The sequence below is a fragment of the Lissotriton helveticus genome, chromosome 4_1 (assembly GCF_964261635.1).
Source record: "Lissotriton helveticus chromosome 4_1, aLisHel1.1, whole genome shotgun sequence".
In the NCBI taxonomy this organism is placed as follows: domain Eukaryota; kingdom Metazoa; phylum Chordata; class Amphibia; order Caudata; family Salamandridae; genus Lissotriton; species Lissotriton helveticus.
The window spans coordinates 184,062,938-184,089,368 of NC_136063.1; the positions used below are offsets into that span (position 1 = coordinate 184,062,938).

Consider the following 26,431-nt stretch of genomic DNA (forward strand, 5'->3'; position numbering starts at 1 on the left):
TTGAGCTACGGCGAGTAGACTGGTCCAAACTGCTTCAGATCTCATGAAACTGGATGTGATGAGTCTAGGGTTCTGCATCTCCTACCAACTTTCCCAAAAGTACTGAACATTTCCTATTCAAGAAAGCTTTGAACATCAAGCCAGATTCATCTGAGGCCGCCCGCACGCCTCTGAAAAGGGAGTGAGGTCTCGACACCCAGCCACAAGCCTAGCTCGACACTCACTCGCCAAGCACTAACAGTTGCTGACGACAGAACAGAGACATACAGACTCTACCACGCACAGGCCCAATCTCAGCTCCACCCGGTGATACAAACTGTCCTCTGGTGGCATGCTTGTGCTTTGTATACAACTGAATAAATGCATATATAATTAGGCAATGTATAGTCAGACAAATCGTGCAACAAGTCTGAATTTAAGTCTACTTTACTTATAATTTGAACAACGTATATTCTAACAAACATTTTAAGACAGTGCAATGGGTTGCCTGGAAAAGAAATAAAATATATTGATATATCAGTTAACAGGAGAAAGGCATAATATTTCACCAGATCCCTCTGAACCTGATCCAACCAAGCAAGTTAAAAGAGCAGATCCTTTGAGTCAAATATACTATGTAAACCCCGCCGAGGCTAATTCATTAAATTTAATTCCATATTTCTCTCTGTTGCCCATAATTGCCAACTCACTATATAGCAGGAAAAGGCGTTCAGCTACAATCTATGCTTTCCAGACCAACTCGCAGTTTTGAGAGCTCTGTCTGTTTCTAGCAGAGGTTAGGAAGTCTCTACCCTTCTAACTTGACATGGCTGTGGTTAAGGGGGGAAAACAGAGAGAGACAACAGAGGAGGGGAATATCAAACAAAAGAAAGGAGAGGGAAATCATAGACCACGAAAAGCAAGTAAGAAAGTAAAGAAGTTTGAAATTAGAGGAACTAACATGGCGTTACTGGTGGCGGTGGCGGAAACTTCTGCCGAAGAAACTACTCCACACTTGGAACACTTGAGTGTCATGCCGTATAGAGGCACTGTCATCTGACTGCAATTAAAATCAAAAATACTGAAACAAAAACAACAAAAAAATACACTTGGCTTGTGAAACATAAAAATGCACGACACTCCCAACAATAACCATTTTAAGCTTTCAGAAACTCTATTAATCACATTATCAACAGAAAGCAAATAGAGATCTTGGTAACAAAAGTGGCCATTTTGAAAAATCAACTAGGTAGAAGGATCGCTTGTTGGCTGCCAAAATATTTATCTTCAGACAAGAAGGTTTTGGCATCAGTAACAACATGTTTGAGGTAAAGCAGCTTAGTTCTCTTCCTAGGGCTTCTGGGAGCAACATGCAAGCTCTTTAACTCACGTATTTCTCATAGTGAGAGGCAATCAGTCACATTTTGTGTTGGATCATGATTTTAAAAAAACATAAAGCCCTGCAGCTGAATACTGCTAAAGGTTGTCTTAGTGGCCGAAACGCATGCACTAATGACACCACAGACAACATTAAATGCCACACTAACATGCCTACAACATGAATTGCCAGTGCTTTATGGTGCTGAACAAAGAAAACTAAGGTCAGGACATTTAATAACTCTGTGACACGTTACTTTATCACAGCAAAAAAAACAAAAAACAAAAAAAAGATTTGATCATTTTGCAAGACTACACTCACTTTTGTTTAAAATATGATTCCAGTGCACCAAAATCTTGATTGCGTGCGTCTCGATATTTCCCAAAAAAGCATGAGTACATTACGCAAAAACATTCAGCCCTCTGTCCTCATCTGTGTTTCTTTTAGGTTCTTTTGGGATTTTGATTGCTTTACCAATTTGTAAAATGTATACTTTTTAATACAAGCTTACTACAACAAGTAAAAGGGATACAAGTTTGGCTTATTGTTCTTTTGCCGCTGGTCTGATTAAATCTGTGTGCAAGTTTCTCTGTAGGAAGCTGCAATATTAACCTTTTTTGTTTACAAATTTGCTGTTCAAGGTCGTTTTTTGTCTGCTGAGAGGAGTTGATTACACAGAATCTGACTAACGGGTTTTTAATCGAAATTGAAATTTAAAGTGCTTGACTGATTTTTGGTGATGGCATACTTTGTACTAGGAAGGATAATGATCCGTTGTGCGTCTAGTTGATTGTTTATATTTGTGGGATGTGGAGGATTTATTTGCAGCGCGTGGAAAGAAGCATTGTAATAATCAAGGTTACACAGGGCGAATTTAACCTTGTACTTTTAAAGCGTAATCAGTGTGAAAAGACAGGCCGAAAAATACAGAGTGCAAAAACTCAGAATTAAATATATCTACCATGCAAAAATATCCGCTTACAAATGTTCTGTTTTTAAATTCCTGACTACAGTCACACTCACTTCCCATCCATTGCAAGAATGGTGTAATTTAGTACTATCATCAATCCAAAAAAAGGGAGTGGGGAAAGAATGTACCAGGTAGGTCTCAATATCAGAGGCTCGGAGACCCTCATGTCGACCCAACCACTAGGTGCCATGGATCAGTGATTCATCCACTTAGCATCGTTTTTGTTTTTAGCGTTATGCCTAACCTATTCTTCTTCCTCAATAAAGATGTACCTACAGAATAGGAGGTAGTTTTAATTTCCCAAACCACTGTCACCATCCAGACAGTGCCCCTCTTGGTGGAGTTCTTGACGCCACTTGGAGAACGAGACACTCAAGTTCTGACCCGATGATGAAACTATCCACCAAACCACACTAAGCGGAGCTTATATTCACCGGAGACTGTGAACGTGTGGTTGAGGGTCTCCGAGACAATATTTTGGAGACTCTGGCATTGAGACCTCCGTGGTTCATCCCTCTCCACCCTTGATTGATGACAGATTTTGCTTGGAAGCTGAATGAACCTCTGTTTCCTCCTCCCTTCAATTTTTTGGGACAAGAACATTGAGTTTACTGGGAGAAATGGCAAAGGTTTACTTCGGTTTAAAATTATTTATTATGGGCCATAGTTTAAAATGATACCCGTTGCTAGTTATGCAACAAATCCAGTTCCACCAATAAAGCGGAACAGCCACATGTTTGATAGTGGAGTTGCGGTAAATGATTTACGTGAAGATCACAATCTCATGAAGACCAACCTGCAATCTGATTACGGAATGACGGAACTCAGTTTTACAGCACTTGTTAGGGATCACTGTCTGCGGTATATTTCAGTGGTATTTCGGGCATCTCTATTAGAAATATATATTCAGTTGTAGGAGCTGTATTCCAAGGATACTCTTAGGATGCCACAATTGTTCAGGCCAGGGTAGCTATTTAATCTTTCATTTAACCAAATACATTGTGGATGATTTTCCACTGCCTATTCATTCAAAGGATCTGGGGAAAACACAGCAAAACGAGTGAGAAAATGATGGGCAGAAATGCCAGGAGATAAAACTGCATAAATGGGAACTAAACTAAGTGAGCAGGAAAAGTTGCACAATTGGGTTGGGACATCATTCCTCTCCAAAACTGCAAGATCTTTGTTGCTCTACCTGAGCATAATGCTTTGTGTGGTAGCTGCACTTTGCCCTATTTAGCATATATGTATCTAAATATTGTCACTTTTAAACATAGACTTAAAACATGCTGTGAGTTTTTGAGATCAATAAATGTTATATGACATAGAAGCACCCAGCCATGTAAGTAATGCCAGGAGTTAGGGACCTGGTATTATATTTGCTTTGGCTTGTTGGTGTTATATTCTTTGGCAGTCAGTCAGCCACCTATTTGGAGTACCTTGGTCCCTTCCAAGGAAACACCAATTACAATGTGATTCAGTAAATCATCAGGAAAGCAGAGAACAACATTGAGTAATACCGTACCTGATTGACGAGGAAAAACATGCATGACGATTGTCGACTTTGCTAAACATACATAGATTGCATACAATGCTGCAGCCTGCTACAGGCACAGGTTGGCACCATATTGAAAAACATTTTGGTTGGGTGGATCCATGTTGATAGAAACCATTTACAAGCACATGAAGATAATCTAATGAGTCTCCACCGAAACCGGCATAGCTGCATACGGTGAGAACTTGTCATTATTTGCATTCGGGCCCCAGTGAGGGGAAATATGTTGAAGCGAAGTAACTCAGGCCATGGCCCTTAATTAGAGATATCTCTCGGGTGTTGAATGTCAAAAGACCATAGGCGAGAAATGTTGTCCAATGGGTTCTCCAGGCCTTATGCGAAACCTTTTATATTCAAGGGTCATTTACGAGCTACAGTATTGTTGCTACCACTGGGGAACTTTCATGTTATGACAAGTCCATTCCCAGCACCAATAGCTCCCTATTGAAACAACAACTCTTTCGAAAAGCTGAGATGTAATTGGTCATATTGTAACACTACTCCTTATAGGACAAAGAGTAGAATATATCATAGCACATTGTACATATTTGTAACCTTCTGTCTGGCACATAGGGCCATAGAGATACGTTTCCTATATTCCTATATTAAAGAGAACCAAGACCTAAATATTTACAGGGATAGAGGATTTGCAAAGTTTGGCTAAAAAATAACATTGTTTGTATACCATTATAGCCCTTACATTTTAGGCACTATCAAACTATCTGGGGCTGTATCTAGTCTCAAAAAGGTGCTAGGTCCCTCTATTTGTTGTGTTCTGGTTGGGGATTGAGTTTATTCATTTGGATTACTGTGTCCAGCCGTATCTGAACCCACAAACCGCTTACGACACCCTCGTAATCCTTGTATCTATATTTGAAAACTCAAGTGTGCAAAGGGGATAACATGATTATCCATTTTGTATACAATTCAATCTTAGTTCTTGGGACTGTGGTAAGCTACGGCACCTACCAACAATACGGGCCAGTAAACAGTGACTGCCCCAGGTCCCACAGTAAAGGTTTCACAAGAGGTGTCTCAGATAACATATATTGGGAGTTTAAAAGTTTGAATTAGTGTATCATACACTTAATTTCAAACCTGACGACGACCCCAAGACCGCATCTGCACGTCTTCTGCATGGGAATCACGTGGACAGAAATTAGAAAACTGGTACAGGATTTTAGCAGGTACTGGTGATCCAGTAAAGGATCACCAAGTATCAGCACCAGATTTGCTGTGGCCACGAGGCACACTGGTAATTGTACTCACAAATAACTGTGTGCTGTGAACTCACTTTTATGTAGGGTAGGTGAATTGCTCAAAGAACATAATATTCACACAATTCTGCCATTATGGAAAAAGAGACATATATTTGAGGGGTTTAGAAAAATAGACAAATGAACACAAATTGTTGACTTTATTTGTGATGAAAGACGAGCTGTTGCCAAACACTAGAAATCAGAAAAAGTATTTCCAATCTTGCATATTCTCACAAACAGGGGTTCTCTCTTAAGTAAGTAAAAAGACTAAAGTGGGTCTGCTAGAAGTAAAGCACAGTGGTGTTTCAATACAATAATAGAATTAATAATTAATAATTAATTAATAATAGAATTAGAGGTCAGAATGGGTTATTAGAGTTGAAATGTGTAGGAACTTGTTAAAAGGGGCTTTCAAGTCTCTCAGTTGCCATCACGTGTTTTGTCTATCACTTCTCGTGTTTATCTCACTGCCCTTCACTAAATGGATGATTCACCTCACATTCCGCCACAAGCTTCTGACGTTGGGCGAATGCAGGTTGCCTATGGCGGCCATTTAAAATCCTCCAAAGCTGTCTTCCAATATGGATGCCGTGCTGAAATTCGGATATATTGGGCAAGCGTAAAGCAAACATGGCGGCTAATTGCCTCAGAGTGTGACAACAAAGAGCAACATATCATAAACAATCAGTGCACGACAGGACTCAAACCAGAGGAGACATCCACATAATAACAAACAATGAATTCTTAAGTAAATCAAACTAAAACAAAACATTTTAAACAAATTTACATCTCAAAAAAGCTCGGTATGACAGGATCAAAAATCAGGTGGACGCTTTTAAATTAAGGAAGTAATTACTTGTGATATGGCAAAGTTAATTTTTTACTGTTCCTTGCAGAACTAACACATTAACAAGAAGTCCCTGCTTGTGTTCGTCTCAGGTGAGTCTCAGTGGTAGTTTCTGGGTCTGATAAATGGCCAAACAAAACACTTGCCAAGAACAATTTAATTTGGTTTTATCCATATATGGCTTTGCATGTCAATGCCACTGAGATCAGCCTCTTCTCCCATTGGTGATTCTGGAACATACATGAACTGGGTTCTAGCAAGGAAAGGAAGTGTTCTTAGAGTGGGGGACATTTTTATACTGCTTCAGAGCCCATCAGGTATCACTGGTCTAGATAATAAGGACCCCTGTTGTTTCAGATTGTGAGTGCGCTATACAAATGCTCAATCTCACAGGAAGTGCGGTCTGTGGGTAAGCAGAGTACTTAGGCTGGTGGTGGTATCCATTTAGAAATGTCCACATACATATTGAGAGCAAATACTTGTTATTATTAAAGAAAGCCAGTTTGGGAGGATTTCTAGGAGTTCTCCTCCATCCGCTGGCTACCTTCTCCTCAACATGCATCTCGGAGAAAGAAAAATATTGGAGAAAAATATGAACTGTCTTTGATTTTCCACTTTAGGCTTTCATTGTGGATGTCCTAGGAGATAGGTAAGGATTGCATCTCCATCACTAAAGTTGCTGAAAGTTGGGAATAAAGTGCAGCACATATTTCCCCCGCTCTACATCTAGGGCCCATTAGCCTAATGGCAAAGGGAAGGAGGGGCATTGCTTCAATAAATGCAGTGTACTAGTGTTGCAGTGTATAGTTCATGACTCATTTAGTGACCGAGACAGATGCCTAGAGTGGTATGCAAAAAAAGCCACTTTTTTACATAATCACCATCCAGAGCTGTGTAACCTGGCAAAACACGCAAGTATTGAAGAAGGTTGGCCCTTCACAATATGTCTGTTGTACAGTCTTTAGATACGAAAGAAATTGTTTTAGTGCATAGAATATATATTTTGTGTAAAGATTTTGTGAGCATATCAGAGTCAGGCCTTCTTGTACATGTCTGGGGTTTTGGCTCTACTATATTGCATTAAATTATATTATGGTATGTTATATTACATATCGTCGAAATGTAATAATGTACATATATTATATTATGTTATGCAACAGTATATCAAATATTACATACTTAAAACACATGTAAGATATTTCCAGATATCATAGCAGGACTTATTGTCGAAAGTGAGAGTTTTCACTTATAATCAGGACTCATGTTTCTGGGTTTTTTAAATGCCTGGCCTCATTTTTAATCCTGTCATTTTGCAGCAAATCACATGTAGACATCTCATACCCTGCCCGCTCCTTCAGTTTTTTGTCTGTGATCCCATCTTTGGACACAAGCTTGTTGAACACCAGAATGCCAATGACCATGTTCACCTGTTGAAGGAAAGAAGCAAGAGGCATTTATTAGTGGTTGGATTCAATATGCGGTAGAGAGAGAGAGGTTGGGGAATTTAGTGGAAAGACACATAAATGACAACCAAGAGAATAGGGGAGTGCCACTTACTACCAGCCCTAATCTTCAACACTCCCTCCTGTTCTGCAAGTGTGGACTATTACACCTGACAATGCAGTGGGGGCAAATCTGCCCCTCTTCCAAAATACATAAGCAAAATGGCTAGACTACTCCAACTCTACCCTGGATAGCCAAGGCCCTCCAGAACCTTGCTACCCCTTGCCCCCAGTGGTCCTCTCACTGGTATCTTCCACATGTTCTGAGCAGGCAGAACATGTAGGAGAGTTGTCCTTCTAGGCAGGGAAAAACCTGCAGTAAAGACTTGTGTCCACCTTGTAATTGTATATTAAGGGAACAAACCTCTTAATTGATGGATTTTGGTTCAAGGATACTGAGTCAGATGTACGACCGTTTTTTGCAGCCGAGCCGCAGAGGGGCATTTTGGTAGCACAATGTACCAACCCTATTTTGCGAGTCGCTAATGTAATAGCAACTCGCAAAATAGGGTTAGAGACTCGCTATTAAGAAGGGGTTTTCCAAGGGCGTCCCTTCCTAATATCGACTCTGAATCCTATGTCAGAATGTTTTGCGACTGCATTTGCAGTTGCAAAACACTCGCAGTTTACCACCCTCTTCCCCTTTCCTTCCCCTTTGTGATTGGGTGCGCAATTTTTTTTGAGAGCAGGCAGTGGTCCCTGGGACCACTACCTGCCCTGCCCTTAAAAAATTAAACAAAAACGTTTCATTTCTTTTCTTTTTTAAATGCAGCCCGTTTTCCTGTAAGGAAAACGGGCTGCATTTTTTTTTTTTAAACTGCTTCTTGACAAAGCAGTCCCAGTCAGGGTGGTCTACTGATCCCAGCAGGCCACCATCCCTGGGAGTGCCAGCCATTCCCAATGGGGTCGCAAATTGCGACAGCCACATTAATATGCATGAGGCATGCAATTTGCGACCCCATTGGTAATCGCAAACAGTTTCTCTGACACAGGTGTACATTGATGTTTACAACTCGCAAATTGTGACTCGCAATTTAATGCAATTTGCGAGTCGCAAACATCAATGGTCGTACATATGGCCCACTATCTGGAATCAGAGATTCCACCACCCTAGTATGCCTGCAACAAAATCCAGCATGCTAAAAAAAGTGAATGAGAAATATATGAATGGGGAGAGTATGCATGTTGTAGAAGAGGGAATCCAATGGTAAAGGGATTATAAGGGAAACAAAAGTGCGTTGAAGATAAAAAGGAAGAATACCAGAACCACTGCAGCTGCCGGTCCCACAAAGGCATAGAGGAGGCCTCCTTCCAGCGACAGCCAGCAACTGCAACACAAGGAGGGAAGGCATGTTAAACAATTGACTGCAGAGGCAGAATGCAATGAGTGAGAGAGGGAGATAGAAGGGGGAGTGAGGGATTCGGTGTGATTGGCATTATTGAGATTGAGTCGATTAACAAGTGAGTGATTGATCAAGTGAGTGCCTGGATTGAATAAAAGTGAATTTAAGTACATATATGTGTATAAAAGTATTGTATAAGTTTATGAGGCAGCAAGTAAATTATTTAGAGATAGTCTTGAATGCATCAGTCAGTGAATGAGTGAGTGAGTGCAGGGGTGATAATAGTAGTAAGCAACTGAGTTTGGTTACCTTTGGCTGAAGCACTCTGCCTATAGCTCTGTCTGTGATCCTATTCCTTTAACATCTCTGCCCCGCGGCTGTCCCAGACATTATCAATAGTATTACTGATTTTGCTCACATAAGCACTCTTGTATGCCAATTTTACTTACTTTCTAAGAATGACTTCTTATGCTTGACCTGCCTCACCTGTCAACAATCCATAGGTTTAGAACTTCCTATTTTAGAGAAATACCTACCTTGGAATATGCTTACCTCAGAAACTCTACTATTATCGAAGGCAAACCCTATGATATGTTTCACTATATCCTCTCATTCAGGCCAATCTAACTCCTTGTACCTCTCTTCGGAAGTTTTCAGAAAATATGACAAAAGCCCGCCTTAACCCCTTGGGCGCGGCAGGAATTTTGCCGTGGTGCGGCAAAATTCCATGCGTGCACAGATTGGAGGTGATGCACGTGCATACCTCTGCTCCTGGCAAAATAATGTAATTACTCGAATTTACAATGAAAGTGATGGATTAAATGCTTGAATTATTCTCAGCCACTGGTAATTATTCAGGGCCTCATCCCTGTCCATCGTTACTTTGCACACTATGCCACCTCAGTTTGGACCCAGCCATATGCAAATCAGTCTTGCCTCCGCTCCAATAGGAACAGTCCAGTTCAAACTGCCAGGCGAGGTTCTCCCTGAAATTGAATACAAGCAACCCAAGACCAGTTGTGCCCTTATGAGGGATCAACAGTCATTGTAGCTTGGATCCCAGTGGCATAGTGTGCATGGGACCCACATCTTGGCATTCCCACCCTACTAAGTGCGTTGCACTCGTATACAAAAAAGAGATAGCTAAAATGCTTGAATTAGTCTCAGCCACTGATAATTACTCGGGCTGCATCCCAGTCCATCGTTATTTTGCGTGCCATGCCACCTCAGTCTGGACCCAGCATATGCAAATCAGCCTTGACCATGATCCAACAGCAAAAGTTCAGTACTTTTTTGTATACCTCAGTGCAACAACCTAAGTGGGACGCATTTGCCCAGAAATTGGTGCATTGCACACTTTGCAACCAAACTATAGCGACTGATGAGCTCTAATAACTGCAAAATTATTTTTGGATTGCTTGTGTTCCAGTTCAGGGAGGACCTGGCCTGGAGTTCAAGCTGGATTGTTCCTATTGAATATGGCTGGCTCCAAGCTCAGTTGGCTTGGTGTGCAAAATACCAATGGATTGGGATGTGGCCTGAGCACCTACCATTGGCTGAGACTAAGTTAAGCATTCTATCCATCACTTTTTAGTATACTTCAGTGGGACACCCTAAGTGGGATGGGAGTGCACACTGTGCCACTGCAACCAAGCCACCGTTGAATGAAGAGCCCAATATTTATTTATTTATTTTTAAAGTAAAGGCGAAACTTATTGATTGTGTTCCGGTTCAAGGAGGACCTGCCCTGGCAGCTCAGGCTGGACTGTTCCTATTGGGCCAATTTTGAGACAGATTTCCATATTGCCGGGTCCAAACTGAAGTGACCATGGTGTGCAAAATAACGTCATTATTTTGCGCACCATGGTCACTTCATGGACTGGAATGATGCTCCGAATAATTACCAGTGGCTGAAATTAAATCAAGCATTCCATCCATCACTTATTTGGAGACTTCACTTTTATATCTACTTCAATGGAATTTAATTACCCAATGGGTTTTCCACAGCTTGAGCATCCAACCAATCACGTGGCTGGTCTCGGTCGGCTTCACCATAGCGCCAGTTTTCCCGCCAGACCGCTGATCTATGCATTGAAGCTCCCAGGGCTGTTTGGAGCGCTCATATTAAGATTAATGCGGCTCGCTCTCGCCCACCTAAATAAAGTCTGCTTAGTAATTTGTGAAGTGAACAAGCGGAAAGGTTTGACACGGTGGCAGTGCGTGGCATGAAGAAAGCCATTACTCAACGTCAGGAGCCCGCAGCCCCCGGTGCGAGGCCCGGGTCTAAATATTATCCTCCGAGTGCGTCCAGTCATTTCTGGCGACTTTGAAGAATGTCCTTGGGCTTGGAAATGTCTCTCTTTAAATACACCCAGCACGCGCTGCTAAGCAGGTCGACGTGACTTCGACGCCGTCTGGCCAATCAGCTGCCACGTGTCAAGGCCCTCATCTCTGCTGCGTTAATGGCTGCAGCTGGCCAAGGGCTCACCGTGCAGTTATTGAGTGCCCCGGCAAAGCACCTGGGAGCGAGAGGGGAATTATGTGATAATAACCAAGAGCAAAAAAACGAGGCAATACCCTTTTTGAGGAAATTAAATAATAATCTCTAACACTAATTATGCTCCTAACCCTAAACATGCCAAGCTTAAACCATTCATATTACTATATATGTCCAATGTTTAATCGGTTTTGTCGATTTTAATTCACTTCATAAAATGTTAGTAATTCTGATTGTCTTAATTTTTTTTTTCTTAAAAGACACTGCTCGCTCATTATTCTGTTGTTCAGTTACCACAACATCTAAATAGGGCTTGGATCCCTTCACACCCAACCCTCTTGAAGGCCTACATGGGAGAACAGCCACATAATTTAACCCCTCCCATGCTGATGACGAGCTCAGCTCGTCATCAGCCACTCTGCTTGTGTGCTGATGACGAGCTGAGCTTGTCATGGCCATTAGAACGCACACACGCGGGGGATAATTCCCCTGCTGTGCTGAGCGTTCTAAGGAACGGGCGTGGCCGTGACAAGCTCAGCTCGTCATCAGCACACGAGCACTGTGGCAGATGACATGCTGAGCTCGTCATCAGCACCGGGGCGCTGTGCGCACCCCCCCCCCCAGCAAAGTGGGGGAATTACCCCCGCAGAGAAGGGGTTAATACATAAGGCCAACTATGCCACACCACACTGCACCACATAATACCTAACCACCACATACTGATACGGACTTGCAACGCTCAGACTCTTGAGGGAATCCAACGGATCCCTAATTCCTCAACATTATCATTGAGTTAGTGAGGACTTGCGTCAGTGTTTAGGCAATGATCTGACACCAGTTTCGAAGACGTAGGATATACATTGAAGTTCAACTTCAGGATCAGAGGGGGCTGGCGAAGAGACTATTTCTAAGTGAACAGTTTGTTTGTAGAAAACCATCTTTTTAAAATATTGGTCTATCGAAAAAATGCAACCTTAAGCTGTGTTGAGAGTATCGCTCTCACTCAATATGGAACCATGGAATCATGATCCATCTTTGATTGACAAGACTAAATCCTATGATGAACATTGCACATGGCACAATATACTAGAGCCTGGTTCAATTCAGTGTCAAAGGGGGATTGATCGCGCAGCGCTTAAAGGTACATCTCTGAATCATGTGCAAATGGTCTCTGTATTACTTATTACAAAATTAAATGTACCGTCGGCCCCATGCGAACTCTGGGAGGGACTTTAACTTAAAAACAAATTACACGAGGTATGCATGTGTCTAAGGAAGTGTACTCCGAGGATTAAAGGTCAGAGAATGAGAACGAATGGTAGTGACCAATGGGTATTTTTTTTTAATTGCTGTTTATAGAGAGGGTGGACAGTACATAGAGCAATTATGCAGAATAGGTGCTGGAAAAGAAAACGTAAAATAGTTTACAAAAATGTGTGAGTGACAACAAATAGCCCTGAGAAGGAAAGAGAATAATCGCAGACCATGTGGGGTGAACCGTGTACACAATAGGTGCACCGGATGTTGCATGGTGGACCTTGCCTGCTGTAAAGATCTCGGTTTTACCTGTTTTTAAAATGCATGTCATGACTGTACTAGTATTTTCCAAAGGAACCGGTGAAGTTTAAGCTGCTGCAGTCGAGGATAACAAATGCTCCTGCAGCATTCTAGGCAGCCGCTCCAACAGGGCGGGCAGCGAGCCAAGGATCCGCTAGGCCAAAAAGACATCCGGCGACCAGCTCGCGCATGGAATACCAACAAGGCCTAGAACGCTGAAGGCGTCGAAGGAGGGGGCTGGGAAGGGCCGCGAAGTCCATTTGGTTCTGGTGCAGTGAAAGCCTGACCCCCACCCCCTTCCAGGGATGATGAAAGGACACTGCAGTCTGCCAGGGAACCAGGGTTGTCTTAAAAGAATTATAGGCCCCCGGGCAAGGCAGTGCCCCTGGCCCTGCATACACAACCACTCACAGGAATACAAATGTTTAACGGAAAATTAGTGTTAAATTCTGGTGTGCTTGGGGCCCCTATACTTTTGGGGGCCCCCAGGCAACTGCCCAGCGTGCCCATGTGTTAAGACGGCACTGCAGGGAACCTGGGAACTCACAGACAAAACCAGCTACACTGGCGTGCGGCCCGTCTACTGGACGCAAGCGGGGTCTGGTGCAGGGCTGCAGGAAGCTCTTATCTTACTAGAGAGGGGCGCAGCAGGAACCAAGCTGGAGTTAAATGGGGTAAGCTGATAGGAGGAGATCTGCTAACGTTGCTAAGGAGACTGGAACACCGGAAACTCTTCCATTGCTACACTGATGGTCTGGGTACAGCTGTTAATGAAAAGCAAAAATGAAATAAAAAAAAGTACCAATCCAATATTCTACTCCAATATTGAGAGGTGAACATGCTATCAGATTTACAAGGGTGTTTGTAAGGGTTCTTTGTGGGATTTGAGGATCATTCAACTTTTTTTCATCGCCCTTATTGTATGCATTCAGTTTTTTAAGTGGGCAATTTCAACACTGAGGGTTTTAATGTAAACACTAAGGGGGTCATTATGAGTATGGTGGAGAGTCCCTCTAAACAGGGCGTGTTTTCCTTGCTTTTTGTGGTGAAAGGGATGCCGTCACGGAGTTTCAAAACATTTTAGAATAATTTACAGCAGATGCCCTCCTCCATCCGATACACTGTAAATTACTCCCTAAAGTTTATAAAAGCCATTACAAGAAGGAAAAACACACACTGTGATGCCTGTGCTGATGCATGCGACAGGCATGCTCAAGACCTTGTATCATCCAAGGGCGGCTTCAGATACTAGGATAGACGGCTTGATTCCAGTAGCGCGGGTTCACAGTAAGCGATTAGGGACCGATGTAGAGTTTGGCAGAAGAGTTATTCTCTCATAAATGTAACAGATATCCCATCCGCCGTACAAGTGCTGCTGGACATAATCCACTTGTGATATGGCGATACGGATATCTGCCATGTTTGTGATGGAGTAACCTGTCCGCCAAACTCTAAATCAGGCCCTTAATCAGCCGAATCCTATGGCCCACACTCAGTGGGAATTCTACATATGTGGGAAGAATATGGAACCTCCCTACTCCCCACCAGGACCTGTTACGGCTAGATATTGTGAGTCGGAAGAAAACAGGTTGCATTAGGAGTTGTGATGGGCAGTGCGCATCATAGGAGGAGGGGCTTGATCAGACCCGTTCTCATTGGAAGGATCAGATCAGACAGATCTCTTGACTTTCTCGTGAACCTCAATGATGAAAATCAAAGATGGTGCTCGCTATATATGTATTTCTTTAAGATGTTCTGTGCATTGCCACGTCATGCTTTTCCTCTCGTTCTAGCCTGGGAGAGTGCCTCCTATGGCTACATTTTAAAAGCACAGGATGCAGGACATGTGAATTCAGATATCGTAGAGGGTACATCGGTTAGGTACACTTACAGTTAAATCTCATCTGGAGCAATCAGCCAACATCTCCAATCTCCACATGTATTATTTGTAGTCATTTTGAGGTAGGAAAGTCTTACAGCGCAGTTCTAGACCCAAGGAGCATATTGCATAGCAAATCTTTTATTAGACGGTAGCACCTGGATCATGGGTGGTGGACACAGAACAGTGTTGCGTGTGTGTTTGTGTTTGGGGTATATGCGTTGTTCGAAAAGGCTAAATTACAGTAACTAGGACATGATTGGCAGGGGGCAGGTCCAGACATATAGCAAGGATAGTACTAAACAGTGCATTTATCAGCTTTTTTGATTTTACATATGGCGCGTACTGCTAAACACAAAAACCGACAACAGAGAAGAAGCTCCCAGCTCATCTCCCTTACCAGTATTTCAGTATCACAAAACCAACTCTGTAGTAAGCTGACCTTTTTTTCTAGCAGATTCTCTGTGCAGTCTGACTCCAATATCACTTTCAAAGAATATCTGTTCCATGCCCTCTCCACCCTTTCTGTGCAGAATTAGCGTCTCTACTTTTGAACTCCAGCACTTCCTTTCCTTCACTTGAGCTGCAGCCGCGCTCCTACTAATAGTCTGGTCTTAGTGTGTAGTTCTAGTCCCTTCCTTCATCTATATATCCACAGTACCAAGAGGAGGACGTGGCCATTTTGTGATATAATTTGCATTTTGCTTTGCCTCTTAGATTTCAGACTAGGTGATACTGATGTAGTATGTTCAAGATGACGGTAGACATGCAACGCAATCTCTCTCTTAGGGAGGTCGAAGCATAGAGGCTTCACATCCGCCTCATCACTGACACAGGTCTAGGCAGACCTGAGTGAATGAATCATCACACCATGTGCATTTGCACTAAGGGTTGCCACATAGCAACAATTGGTTGCCCTGGAAGACAAATGTGTCTATGTGTGCATATGTACACACAAAAGTGCATGTATGAGTGTGGACATGTGCGTGACCGAGCAAGAAAGCTTCTATACCATTTCTCTTTATGTACGCACATACACTACTTTTGTCCTGCTCACAACCTTACTGCAGTAAAAGATGGTAGACACAGGGGGCGTGAATCAACAAAAACCACACAAGCAAAAGAAATCGATAGGGAAAGGATGACGAAAGGTAACCAGAGTAAGAGAATGAAGAAAGATTGGATGAAGAAAACAAAAAATAAAGAAACAAAACAATTAAAAAAGTAAGAAAATGAAATGAAGAACAAGAGGAATAAAGAGGGAAAGAAAGAACGGAAGGAATGAAAGAAGATAGGAAGGAAGACAAAGAAAAAAGGAAGGAAGAAAGGAAGGCAGGAAGGAAAAAACCAGCTCCATGCGTGTCAAGCACATTCGCCTCAACTGTCACTGCATGTAAACATCAGTGAGGTGAGTCTGGCAAATTCTTGCAATCTCAGCTTCTGTGGAAGAGGCCTGCCAGTCACAAGTCATCACTTCACGCATTTGTTAAAGTCCACTCGCTTAGCTTGTGTATTGTTTTTTCTATTATTTACCTACAATCTAGAACCCGCTGGGTAAACCCATCCATTGCTTTTTGGGTAGGTCTGTGCTATACAAAAGCTCCATACATACATACATACAATGGAGGAAATTATGTGACACTTACTAATTGGGTGTTCCGTAGCCCTTGGCCTTGGTAAACCCCACAGATATGGCGACCACCAGAGCTGGAAGGCCTGAAAGGGAAAAAGAAGGAGAGAGAAGTGATTATTTCATACCCTTTACTTACACTTGTCGTGGCGCATGCTATCACTCTGCGTGGTCCCACTCTGCCGTGTCTCTCTATGACTCTCCCTACAGAATGTGAACTTATTGGTGCCATCCATTCTCTACAATGTTATCAATGACGTTGAACGTCAACCTTCTCTGGAGACCTTGGAGGCTCAGCTAGGACTGCCAAAGGGAAGTGTTTGATACATTTGTGTTAGTGCCACAAGGATATGAAAAATGAAGGATAAAACAAACCAGTATGTCCCACTTCCCATGCTTTTAATATGGAAGAACCCTGGAGGAGGAATCCTAGCCACTCCTTCTACCACTCATGGCCTCTGACTACTGTTGAGAGGTGGACAGGACTGCGAGTCAAAGCCGCCACAAATGCGGCCAACACCACTGACACCAAAAGTAGCACCAAAGGTGGTATTAATATTTGACTAGAAAAAGTAGTTCAAAAACACATGGATGATGCAATCTATTTGACTTGAAAACTGAAATGATCATTTGCTCAGACTACAAAGCATTAGTTATTGCAAGGTGGGCTCTGCACTTGATGATGATGAAGACTTGAGATCTGATATCACTGTGCACCATCCCTACAAAAACATTCACAGCAACACTTGCTCCAATACTACTTGACTTCTATGCACTGAAACTCCCTACTGAGGGAAAAACTCCAAGCCACGAGCGTTTTAAAAGGTTCACCTGCAAATTGTCAGCAAGGACGTTCACAAAGCAGGTTTATGGGTCTCTGCTGATATGATATGTTTTATTGGGGCAGGCAGTTGTTGTTGATGGCTGAATACAGGCATGAGAGTCACTTCTTCACCTCTCTTACCTGGTGAGTTGAGACAACAGGCTTCTCTCTTTGTAAAAAGGAGATACCAAGATGCTGGGCGTGTCAGATGACTCATACAAAACAAAAATAGACTTTTTTTTTATAAAGGGCCAGGTGACTTGTAAACATCTAACCAAAGTCAACTTGCTGAGCTGTATCCTAAAAGGATGAACCAAAGTTTCCTCAGTGTGAGGAGCTAACATGTTGTCTCTTTTGTATAGGGTTTAGTGTTAAAAGGCAAACATTTGATAAAGCATGTGAAGTCTCTGTCCATGTTTGAGGGTGTAATGCGAAGCCTTTTCAGAGCATGCCATAACTAATCGACTGTCCAAGGCAAAAAGGATGCGCAGGCATCTGAGTCGACACATCAACACACAAGTCGCTCATATTTGATGGCTGATCACATACCTGGCACTTGCTTTGATTGCCTTTTGCTTTGGACTCTCTGTGGTGTGGTAATGTCTAAATGCCAATTTGGTTGGCAGGGAGCAGGACATGATTGGGGGAGGGGGTCAGGTAGGGATATGCAGCAGTGACAGTACTAAGCAGTGCATTTTAATTTTACATATGACACATATTGCTAAACACAAAAACCGAAAACAGACAAGAAGCTCTCAGCTCATCTTCCTTACCAGTATTTCAGTATTACAAAACCTACTCTGTAATCACGTGACTCTTTTTCGAGCATATTCTGTGCGCAGTTTGACTCTAATATTGCTTTCAAAGAGTTTCCATTCCATGCACTCTCCACCCTTTCTGTGCAGAATTAGCTTCTCTACTCCCGAACTCCAGCACTTCCTTTCCTTCACTTGAGCTGCAGACCCTCTCCCGCTAAAAGGCTGGTCTTTGAGTGCAGTATCTATCACCAGACATAGATATTGTCCTGCTATGATATTGTATGATCAACATAGTTGACCATTTCATCTGATGGTTAGATGTCCATATATTGATTTTTTATATCGACCTAAAAATATATTGATTTCAGAATACTGCTATATCATCAGTGTGAATAAATTGAGATCTGGATAGATTTACAATTCTTAACTCCACATCTATGTACCTTGACAAGTCTTGTTTTTTATTTTTTGTCAATCAATCTAGAAAACTCGATAATATGCTACAACATACTTGTTAACTTTCAGGAAATAATGGTCCAAGAAAATCTTTTTAAAGATCTAAGACACTGTGATGCTATTTTTTTATGGATCACACATCCAATCCTTCTAGGAAGAATACGTTTCCTGTATTCCAGTAAATTCTGTTACAAAGCTTCTCTGTCAGTACGAAGACAGCCAATTGGCCTTTACAGGGACAAACGACTACAGGCTTTTAACTTGTCTCCTCTTCTCCTAGATAGCTCATGGTATTGAAAGTGACAGGTTCCCGACTTCAGCCGCGAGCAGGTGTGATCGGTGCAGAAGACGCACAAATCTCATAACTGCTTAAGAGGATTTGTCCTCTCGTCACCACCTTCAAGCCTCAGTGGCTAAAAGTCAGAATGTGACTACCACCTATAAAATGGCAGAGGACCACCTTGTCCATAAGGTCGGCCATTTTATTCACTACTCAATACTGTTATGGATGAGATCTCTTGATAGGTCTTCACAAGAAACCCTGTTGTAACAGAAAATATCTTCAAACAAATCAAATGATCTTTTTCAAGCTTAAAGGTTGTGCATTGTGACAGCCTGGGAGGCTTTTTGTATACAGCCCTGCATGAAAATGACCAGACGCAAATATGGAAATATCAATTTTGGGTGTAAGCACCTGTCTTGGGAGGATTCATATACAATCTATTCTGCTAATGGACATTTTAAAAGTAAATCTATATGGAAAAGATTGCCTTGCATTACAGAAAAAACATGAAATTCAAGAGCAGTAAAGGACAATGCCTCTAGAGCAGTCCAGGATGCCATGTTCCCCACACAGACTGCTGAGGCAACTCCCTGCAAGGTCTCCAAGTTTACACTTTTAATTTCTCTACAACTCAAACAGGCTACATGGAGCCATAGAGAGCTCTATTCTCAATATAATGGAGATTGGAGAATACCCAGAGCCACTGGAAATATGAGATTGTGAGGTCCCAGAGGTTTTCGCATCATTATTGATTTGCTCCATAATCCATCATCTGTTGCATAAACTGCAGATTTCAACAACAAAAAAGTGTTTCTACCTCCAACGGTTCAAAAATTACAAGCGCAGCAACACGTGTTGCCAAGCAGTGGAAGCCCTTTTGCAAAGGTTGTCTGGTCATCTTTCTGTTTCTTATTTCTATATTTGGGAGTTAAACTGGTGCTAATGGGGTCACCCAAAGCCCAGGAAGTGTTATCAAGTCTAAAAATGTCAAAATAATGAAGTAATACTATGATAAAAATGTGCTGCTTTACGCCACATAATTTGCCTTTTCTTGCCGCATAATTTACTCAACCCTGCTGCATAATAAAGCCCTCCCGTGGCGCATAATTCCAGTGGTCCTGAGAATACCTCAGCAGAAGGCTTCCAGTGGTACCACTAACTGTGAACCCATCTCAGAGTGAGTAAAGAAACCAGACTTAAGTGCATGCAAGCTATGAATCAACACAGACCACACCATAAATGGCGTGGGATTGGCCACGTATGCATTTGGAGTTGGAAAAGTGTTGCTTGTAATCAAAGGGAATTACTAAATGCCCATAATTAACATAATTGTGATTGAAGTGGAATTTCAGACAACCCTGCTGGAACACAGTCGCTTACACTTACAACTGCTCTTCTGCGGCACCGCAGTCGCTGACAGAAATAAGGTATGGACATTGCCATTACACTGTCTGTTTCTACGAGTTGGCAGGCCTACCCGACTCCGTGTTAGCTGCGAATCCTTTCTCCAGGGTTCACAGCAGATATGGTGGCATTAAATGTCAAGCTCCAGCGTCAGCAAGTTACTTCAGTAAGATACAGAACAATATATGGAATGGAAGACTGGGCAAAACTGCCCACAAATGGCATTGAAGTCACCATAACCTTTCAGTTTTCACTTGCTCTTTTAAGGGAACACCTGGAGGACAATCGCAGGCCATGTGCAGGGGGACAGTGGATCTACCATGCAGGCGCTGGCAAGCAGTAATGTAAAATGCCTGCCCCAGCAGCAGAGTGAGCTAGAGATCCAAGTCTTCTTTCTGGATCCTGCACCTAGTCCTTACAAGTCCACTACAGACCTCTAGGCACCTTGTCCAAGCAAGATGATGGATCAGGTATTACAGTAACAGGTGGTCAGGCAGTATCTGACCCAGGATGGTTGCAGTCACGAGATTGAAAAGCATCATGAAGAGAGGATTATCCTGCAACGAAGCACAAACATCCGGGATACTATACGGTGCGAGTTGCGTAGCACACTGATATGTGACCATCAAAGAACTCTCAGAAAATCTATTTGTACCATATCTGTGGAAGCACAAGATCCCCAGAGGGAAAGAGTTTCAAAAATCCTCAAGAATATCTCAAAAACACAACCATCCAAGGATTTCATCCACATGTCTTCCTCAGGAGGCAATCACCAGTGAAATCATGAGTCAGGTGCAGCCATAGGATAGCAGGACCTGCACTTCACAATGCTCTATAATAATTGAGACTCTCTAAGAAATCACAGACAACTGGAACACATTGCAAAGAATATGAACTCTATGCTTGGAACAGGAAACATGGTGTGACGTAACCAGACTCATCCTCAATATCCCCCGCCGCAGACATATCGCCGGCCACCTGAGAGGTCCTCACTTACTCCCAGCGAACATAAGAATCACGTTCAAGCTCCTCACATGCCTACAAAGCCTTAAATAATGTAGGACCTGCATACATCAACCACCGCCTCGCATTCCAGGCACCCACCAGAGACCTCAGCTCTGCCCACTGGCCCTGGCCACCGTCCCACGCATCCAGAAGACCACGGCCGGAGAGGAGATCCTTCCCCTACCTCACAGCAAAGACCTGGAACACCCTGCCTCTCCACCTCAGGCAATCACGAACACTGCCTGAATTCGGGAAGGACCTTAAAATCTGGCTCTTCAACTAAACCACAGTGCCTTCGATGGCTCAGCAGTCCCCTGCCCGCGCCTTGAGACCCTTACGGGTGAGTAGTCACGCTTTACAAGACACTTGATTGATTAATGTGACCACCTAAGCGGACATGTGGAAGGTCCGCAAATAGGAAGGTCTTAGGCCTTCATTACGAGTGGTCTATCTGTGACCAATTACTCCTATAATTGCTCTATTTTCAATGGACTTTCACATAGTAATTTTGGCTGTTTTCAGCAGCCGTGATCTCCGGCTGAATCTAAAGAGATCAGTGGTGTTTCAGCGGATCTCATAATTCGAATAGGGCCAGTAACTGCTGTATCATTTCCACCCAAATTATGAGGCCATGTTTAGGTGCTGAACTTACTGTCCGCCAAGAGCGGCCTGAACATATCTGCAACACAGGGGCCTTAATATCAGCAACGATAAATGTGTCAAATGTAATTCAAGTAGGACTTAGGCCCATACATTCAAAGGTGCATTCACTAGCATGGTGCTCTGTCCACGCGGTCACAGTTTTCCATGACAGCACCATGTTCCATTTGAACCTCTATGACATTGTGTGTATTCTCCATGCAACAAACACTGGTCTGCCTCAATTGTAGGAACAAGCACAAGATGTGATACCGATTCAATAAAAAAATGACTCAAGTGTAATCTGGAAATTTAAATTCGGAAAATTTGGGGGAAACGGGATTTGCCCTTTTGTGCAATTTGTCATCTTCATCAGTCTTTATTTTATATGTTAGTGTCCTCTTGATTCAGAGGGGCATTAGCACATATCCCTCTTAATGGTGTAATTAACCCCCACTGCACAAGGCTTTCAACCCCTCTTCCCGCAATACAACCTCTGCGAGACTCAACAACAATCACTGCTAGTTTTTTTCCAGCAATACATCCGAATTCTCTTCTTTTTACTCCTAAAACATGTTCCGAACACCTTTTTTATTTCTTACTTAGTGCCTACCAATCTTGCTTGCCAAAGTTTTTCAACAGGGAAGTTTTGCAGACTCACCCCATCCTAGGCACAGAAACCGCTTGCGGATGATGCGGTTTCGAAGCCTCCCCGTCACAGCCATGTAGGACTGCCACGCTTCCGTCAGCACCCAACAGAACGAGGAAAGGAAGAAGAAATGCAGGAACGCAGCCACAAGCGTACATATCACCTGCAAAAAGTCAATGGGAAAATCGGGTGACGAGTAATGAGACAGTGGACTTACCTCTCCCACATACAGATGAAACAGCATGACAAGCTAGAATTCTCTCACTGGACATGGATACTGGATTTAGGTAGGTTTTTACATGACCAATGAAATCACTGTGTGGCCAATTGTCACAACAGAGAAGGGAATCCAGGTGCCCCCAATGTGCCCATTTTTATCCCTAAACTTAAATATACTATCTTCTTGGGTGTTTCATCCTACACTTACCCACAACATGAAGGTTGAGCAAATTCTAAATCCCTAAATCATATCTACTTAGTTATTTCACGCTCAGTACTGTCTGTGATTTCCCACCCTTTCAGAAAGACTGTTCTGTCAGTGGCCTCTTGGGAAGCCACCCACCCTAAGTAACCCTCATCTATAATCTACTCAATAAGTTCTAAAACATTATCTGCTACATTAAGGGAGCATCAACTCTCTAGCATTCTTTGTGCATTGTCTTATGGAGCAAAAAGAAATACTGCAGGGGTGATGTTTGGGCTTTTTGCTTTCCTTTATGGATTTTTCTGTTAGGGTGTATGTCCTTAGTGTCTTGAGATTGCTCAGAGATCTAACTGGTCAGGACGGAGCTAGGAGTTTCACCGTCTTGGCCATTACCCTCTTGCCGCCCACTCTCCATATATGTGGATTATGTTTGATGTATTTATGAAGCCAATAGGGCACCCTCTATTGGTGGGTAGCTTCCTAATATTGGATTGACCTACCAATTACCTTTCTGCAAATCAGCTTTAATATACTAGTGCCAGGAAATGTGCCTGTGCACCTACATGCATTACTGCTCTGCCTTCGCTACAACATCCTCCAAAGCAAGATTAATAGGATGCTGCGTATATGTGATAAAAGAAAACCCTGCTAGGACAAAGGTCTGCACTGTAGGTAGTTGAGACTGGCTTCATTTCAGCTTTCAATGCTTGCTTCTCTATTCACAGCCTCGAATAATCTTTACCTTCTGTATAGGCTTTCCTCAGAGCTCGTAGCCGAACAAAATGGCTAACTTCGCTTCGTAACATATATCAGCATTATTAATGGCGGAGCACCGAATTATAGTCTGGCAGGAGCCAGAAGGTAGAAGAGAAAGGAGGAAATGAGAAAGGAGATGGAGGGCGCAGAGAGAATCACAGAGAGGAGACATGTGTGCTTAAGTATAACATTAGACATCAATAAATTTCTCACCTTATTCCTCGTCTGGGTCTGCCCAATCAGAATTAATGCGTTGGAGGAGATAATGGACAGGCAGAAGTTGATTAAAATGACTGAGCGTTCTGAGCGAATGTACCTATAAGCGGAGAGAGGCAGAGAGAGAAAAATAATCAAAATGAGGCTCTTGGGTATTAAATGGGTTTTTAGATGGGCGCAGTGATATTCTGTGATGAAGCTACAGGCAGGTGAGAAGTGATTGAGTCTGGGAATATGAATATTAATGAGACTGCAGCCTCTGCAGCCAGGACAGGAGGGTTACAGCAAAATCCCATGGAGCATTGAGCCACTGTCACCAAGCTAGGCTGCCGGGGTACAGAAAACAAGCCACCAAGAGGCTGGTTCATACCACCATCTGGTAAACAGCTTGTACAACAGACATGATAAGGCAATCGGTTCTTACCCTTCCTCTATGGGCTTACAGTTAAAGCAAGCAGTTGAGGTCTCGTTTAGCAGAGAATCGGGGCAAAGGATGGTTTGATGAGTCATGTCAAATTTTGGCTGTTTCGTGTGGAATATTTGAAGCTTGCCATATGGCTCCAATGTTCATCTACTCATACACACACCATGTGTTTAATAAATACTGTCATGGCTGCCTCCAAAGTTCTTCAAATTACAAGAGACTGAAAAAATATCTAGGCTTTTCTACAAACAGAGGAAACACACTGTACCTTGAAGACCTCTTAACTGCAGTTTTTAATGCAAATTCTCTCAAAATGAGTACCCAGGTTTCATTTCCTTAGCTTCATTATTTACCATGCGTGTCGAGTCTAACTAAACCTTCCATCACTGTGTGTCAGCTTTTTTTTAAAGCATATGTCCCCTTCAGGGATGTAGCTTGGTCAGTGAGATTCGGGGTATGTGAATCGCAAATTTCCCAACTAAAACACAGAATACAGAAGGGTGAAGGGATGAGATGACCACGGCTTGAGATACAATGATCCCACAAGGAAAAGGTTTAGTAGTGATATGCATTAGATGGGCCTCTGTCCAAGTTCTGGATAAAAATAATTAACAAGTTTAAACTTTTTAGTCAAATAAGGACAAAGAGAAAAAACAACAAAGGCATTGAAGACCCGACTCAGAGCGCCCAAACCCAACTCTCAGGCCAAGAATGCCTTTATTTGGGGGTGTAACACCCCAAACGACCACCCTGAAGAAGGGAGAAGGGAGTTGGGTGCCCCTGGTACCCACCTCCCTATTCCCTTGTCAGTTTCTCTGTAAAAGTATTTCCTCCAACTCTGCTCTCTTGAGTCTGCTTTGCTCAAGGCATCCAGCAAGTCAGTCCCCCCTCTCTGTTTCATTCACCCCTCCCAATGTCCCCACGCCTCTTTTTGGTTGTCGGTGTGCTCCCGTTTGTCCTTTGTTCATTCCACATGCACCCTCCATGCCTGCCTGGCCCACATCTGTAACTTTCCGTGCTGCTTTCTGCTACCCCACAAAAAGAGAACATAGGTCATTGTTGAGGGAACTCCAACATCAAGCATGTTATTGAGCACATCACCAAAGGAGGACCCACGTGACTGCTGCATCCTATCAATGCAAACCAATGGGAGAGCGCGTCAACGTGAACATTTACAGAATTTTGATCAAAGGAAGGAAATAATGGTTTATAGCCGGAAATGTCTTCTCATGTCTTCTCAAAATTAATGTCAGTATGACCAAAGTCCCTTAACAAATGAAACAGCAGCACATATGTGGCGCATTAAGATAGCACCAAAAGGGTCTACGTGAACGGAATATTGAAATTCTAAAACATGTCCTGTTAAGCAGCAGCTACTGGTAATAGTCAACTATCACCATTATCCTTACGTCTACCGAACTGATAACGAGTATGCCTCAGGACGGCAGATCTAATGGTGGTTATAGTTTAACCTACATACCGAGGTGCTAATGGGAGCGCCTCATTGCCGAAGGCTAAAAAGACGGGTGAGTCAATAGTGAATATCGCTTCCCAAGGTTAATGCCACCAGCTAATGTACATTAGCCTGCAATGAGAGCATCGCACTCCAGTTAAGTATGCTCTCCACAGTGGGAGAATTGGAATAGCCGGAAATAAATGGTCCAGCCTTACGTAAGGATCTATCACAGGAGGCACTAAATATCAACCATCAGAAGGTGCTTTGGGGCGATCACATCACCGCCTACTGAGGGATCTACTATTCCCCTACAGAAGTGCGGGCGTGCCCATGCTCAGCTACAACCTACATTTGTGAATGATGCGAGTGGGCAGAGACCGAGCAAACAGCACTTTTAATTCAGATCCACAGTTGGCATTGAAGCACTTTTTACCTTTTTCATGTCAAATACGATAGCCAATAGGTGTATATAAGTTAACATTAAAGTTAGAGGAGTTTTAAGTGAACCTGATAAAAATTCAATTTTAAGCAGTTTAAAACGATAAGGTTTCCTTATGCATCTTCATGGTCAGTTTCACATGCTTTTGCTGGAACCCCCGTTTCCTTTCTTGCACAGTGCCCTCTTCCCAGAATGCACCTCAGCATGGACATTAACATTACTATTTCACTGCAGTGTAAAAGAAATTGCTCATTGCCTCCATTGAGTTATTCTTGTGGTGTTATCATAGTGGGAGTTAAAAGT

At 42.8% G+C, this 26,431-nt stretch overlaps 1 protein-coding gene across 1 annotated transcript in view; it reads right to left on the bottom strand.

The window, feature by feature from the left end:
• Positions 1-26,431, bottom strand: part of ADGRB1 (adhesion G protein-coupled receptor B1) — a 447,807-nt gene that overhangs the window by 53,134 nt on the left and 368,242 nt on the right. The window contains exons 22-26 of the mRNA XM_078686666.1: positions 23,807-23,909; positions 22,426-22,576; positions 16,413-16,482; positions 8,752-8,818; positions 7,330-7,415 (exon numbers count right to left, since the gene is read on the bottom strand). Coding sequence (XP_078542792.1) covers positions 7,330-7,415; positions 8,752-8,818; positions 16,413-16,482; positions 22,426-22,576; positions 23,807-23,909 — 477 coding nt within the window. The remainder of the gene's footprint in view (positions 1-7,329; positions 7,416-8,751; positions 8,819-16,412; positions 16,483-22,425; positions 22,577-23,806; positions 23,910-26,431) is intronic.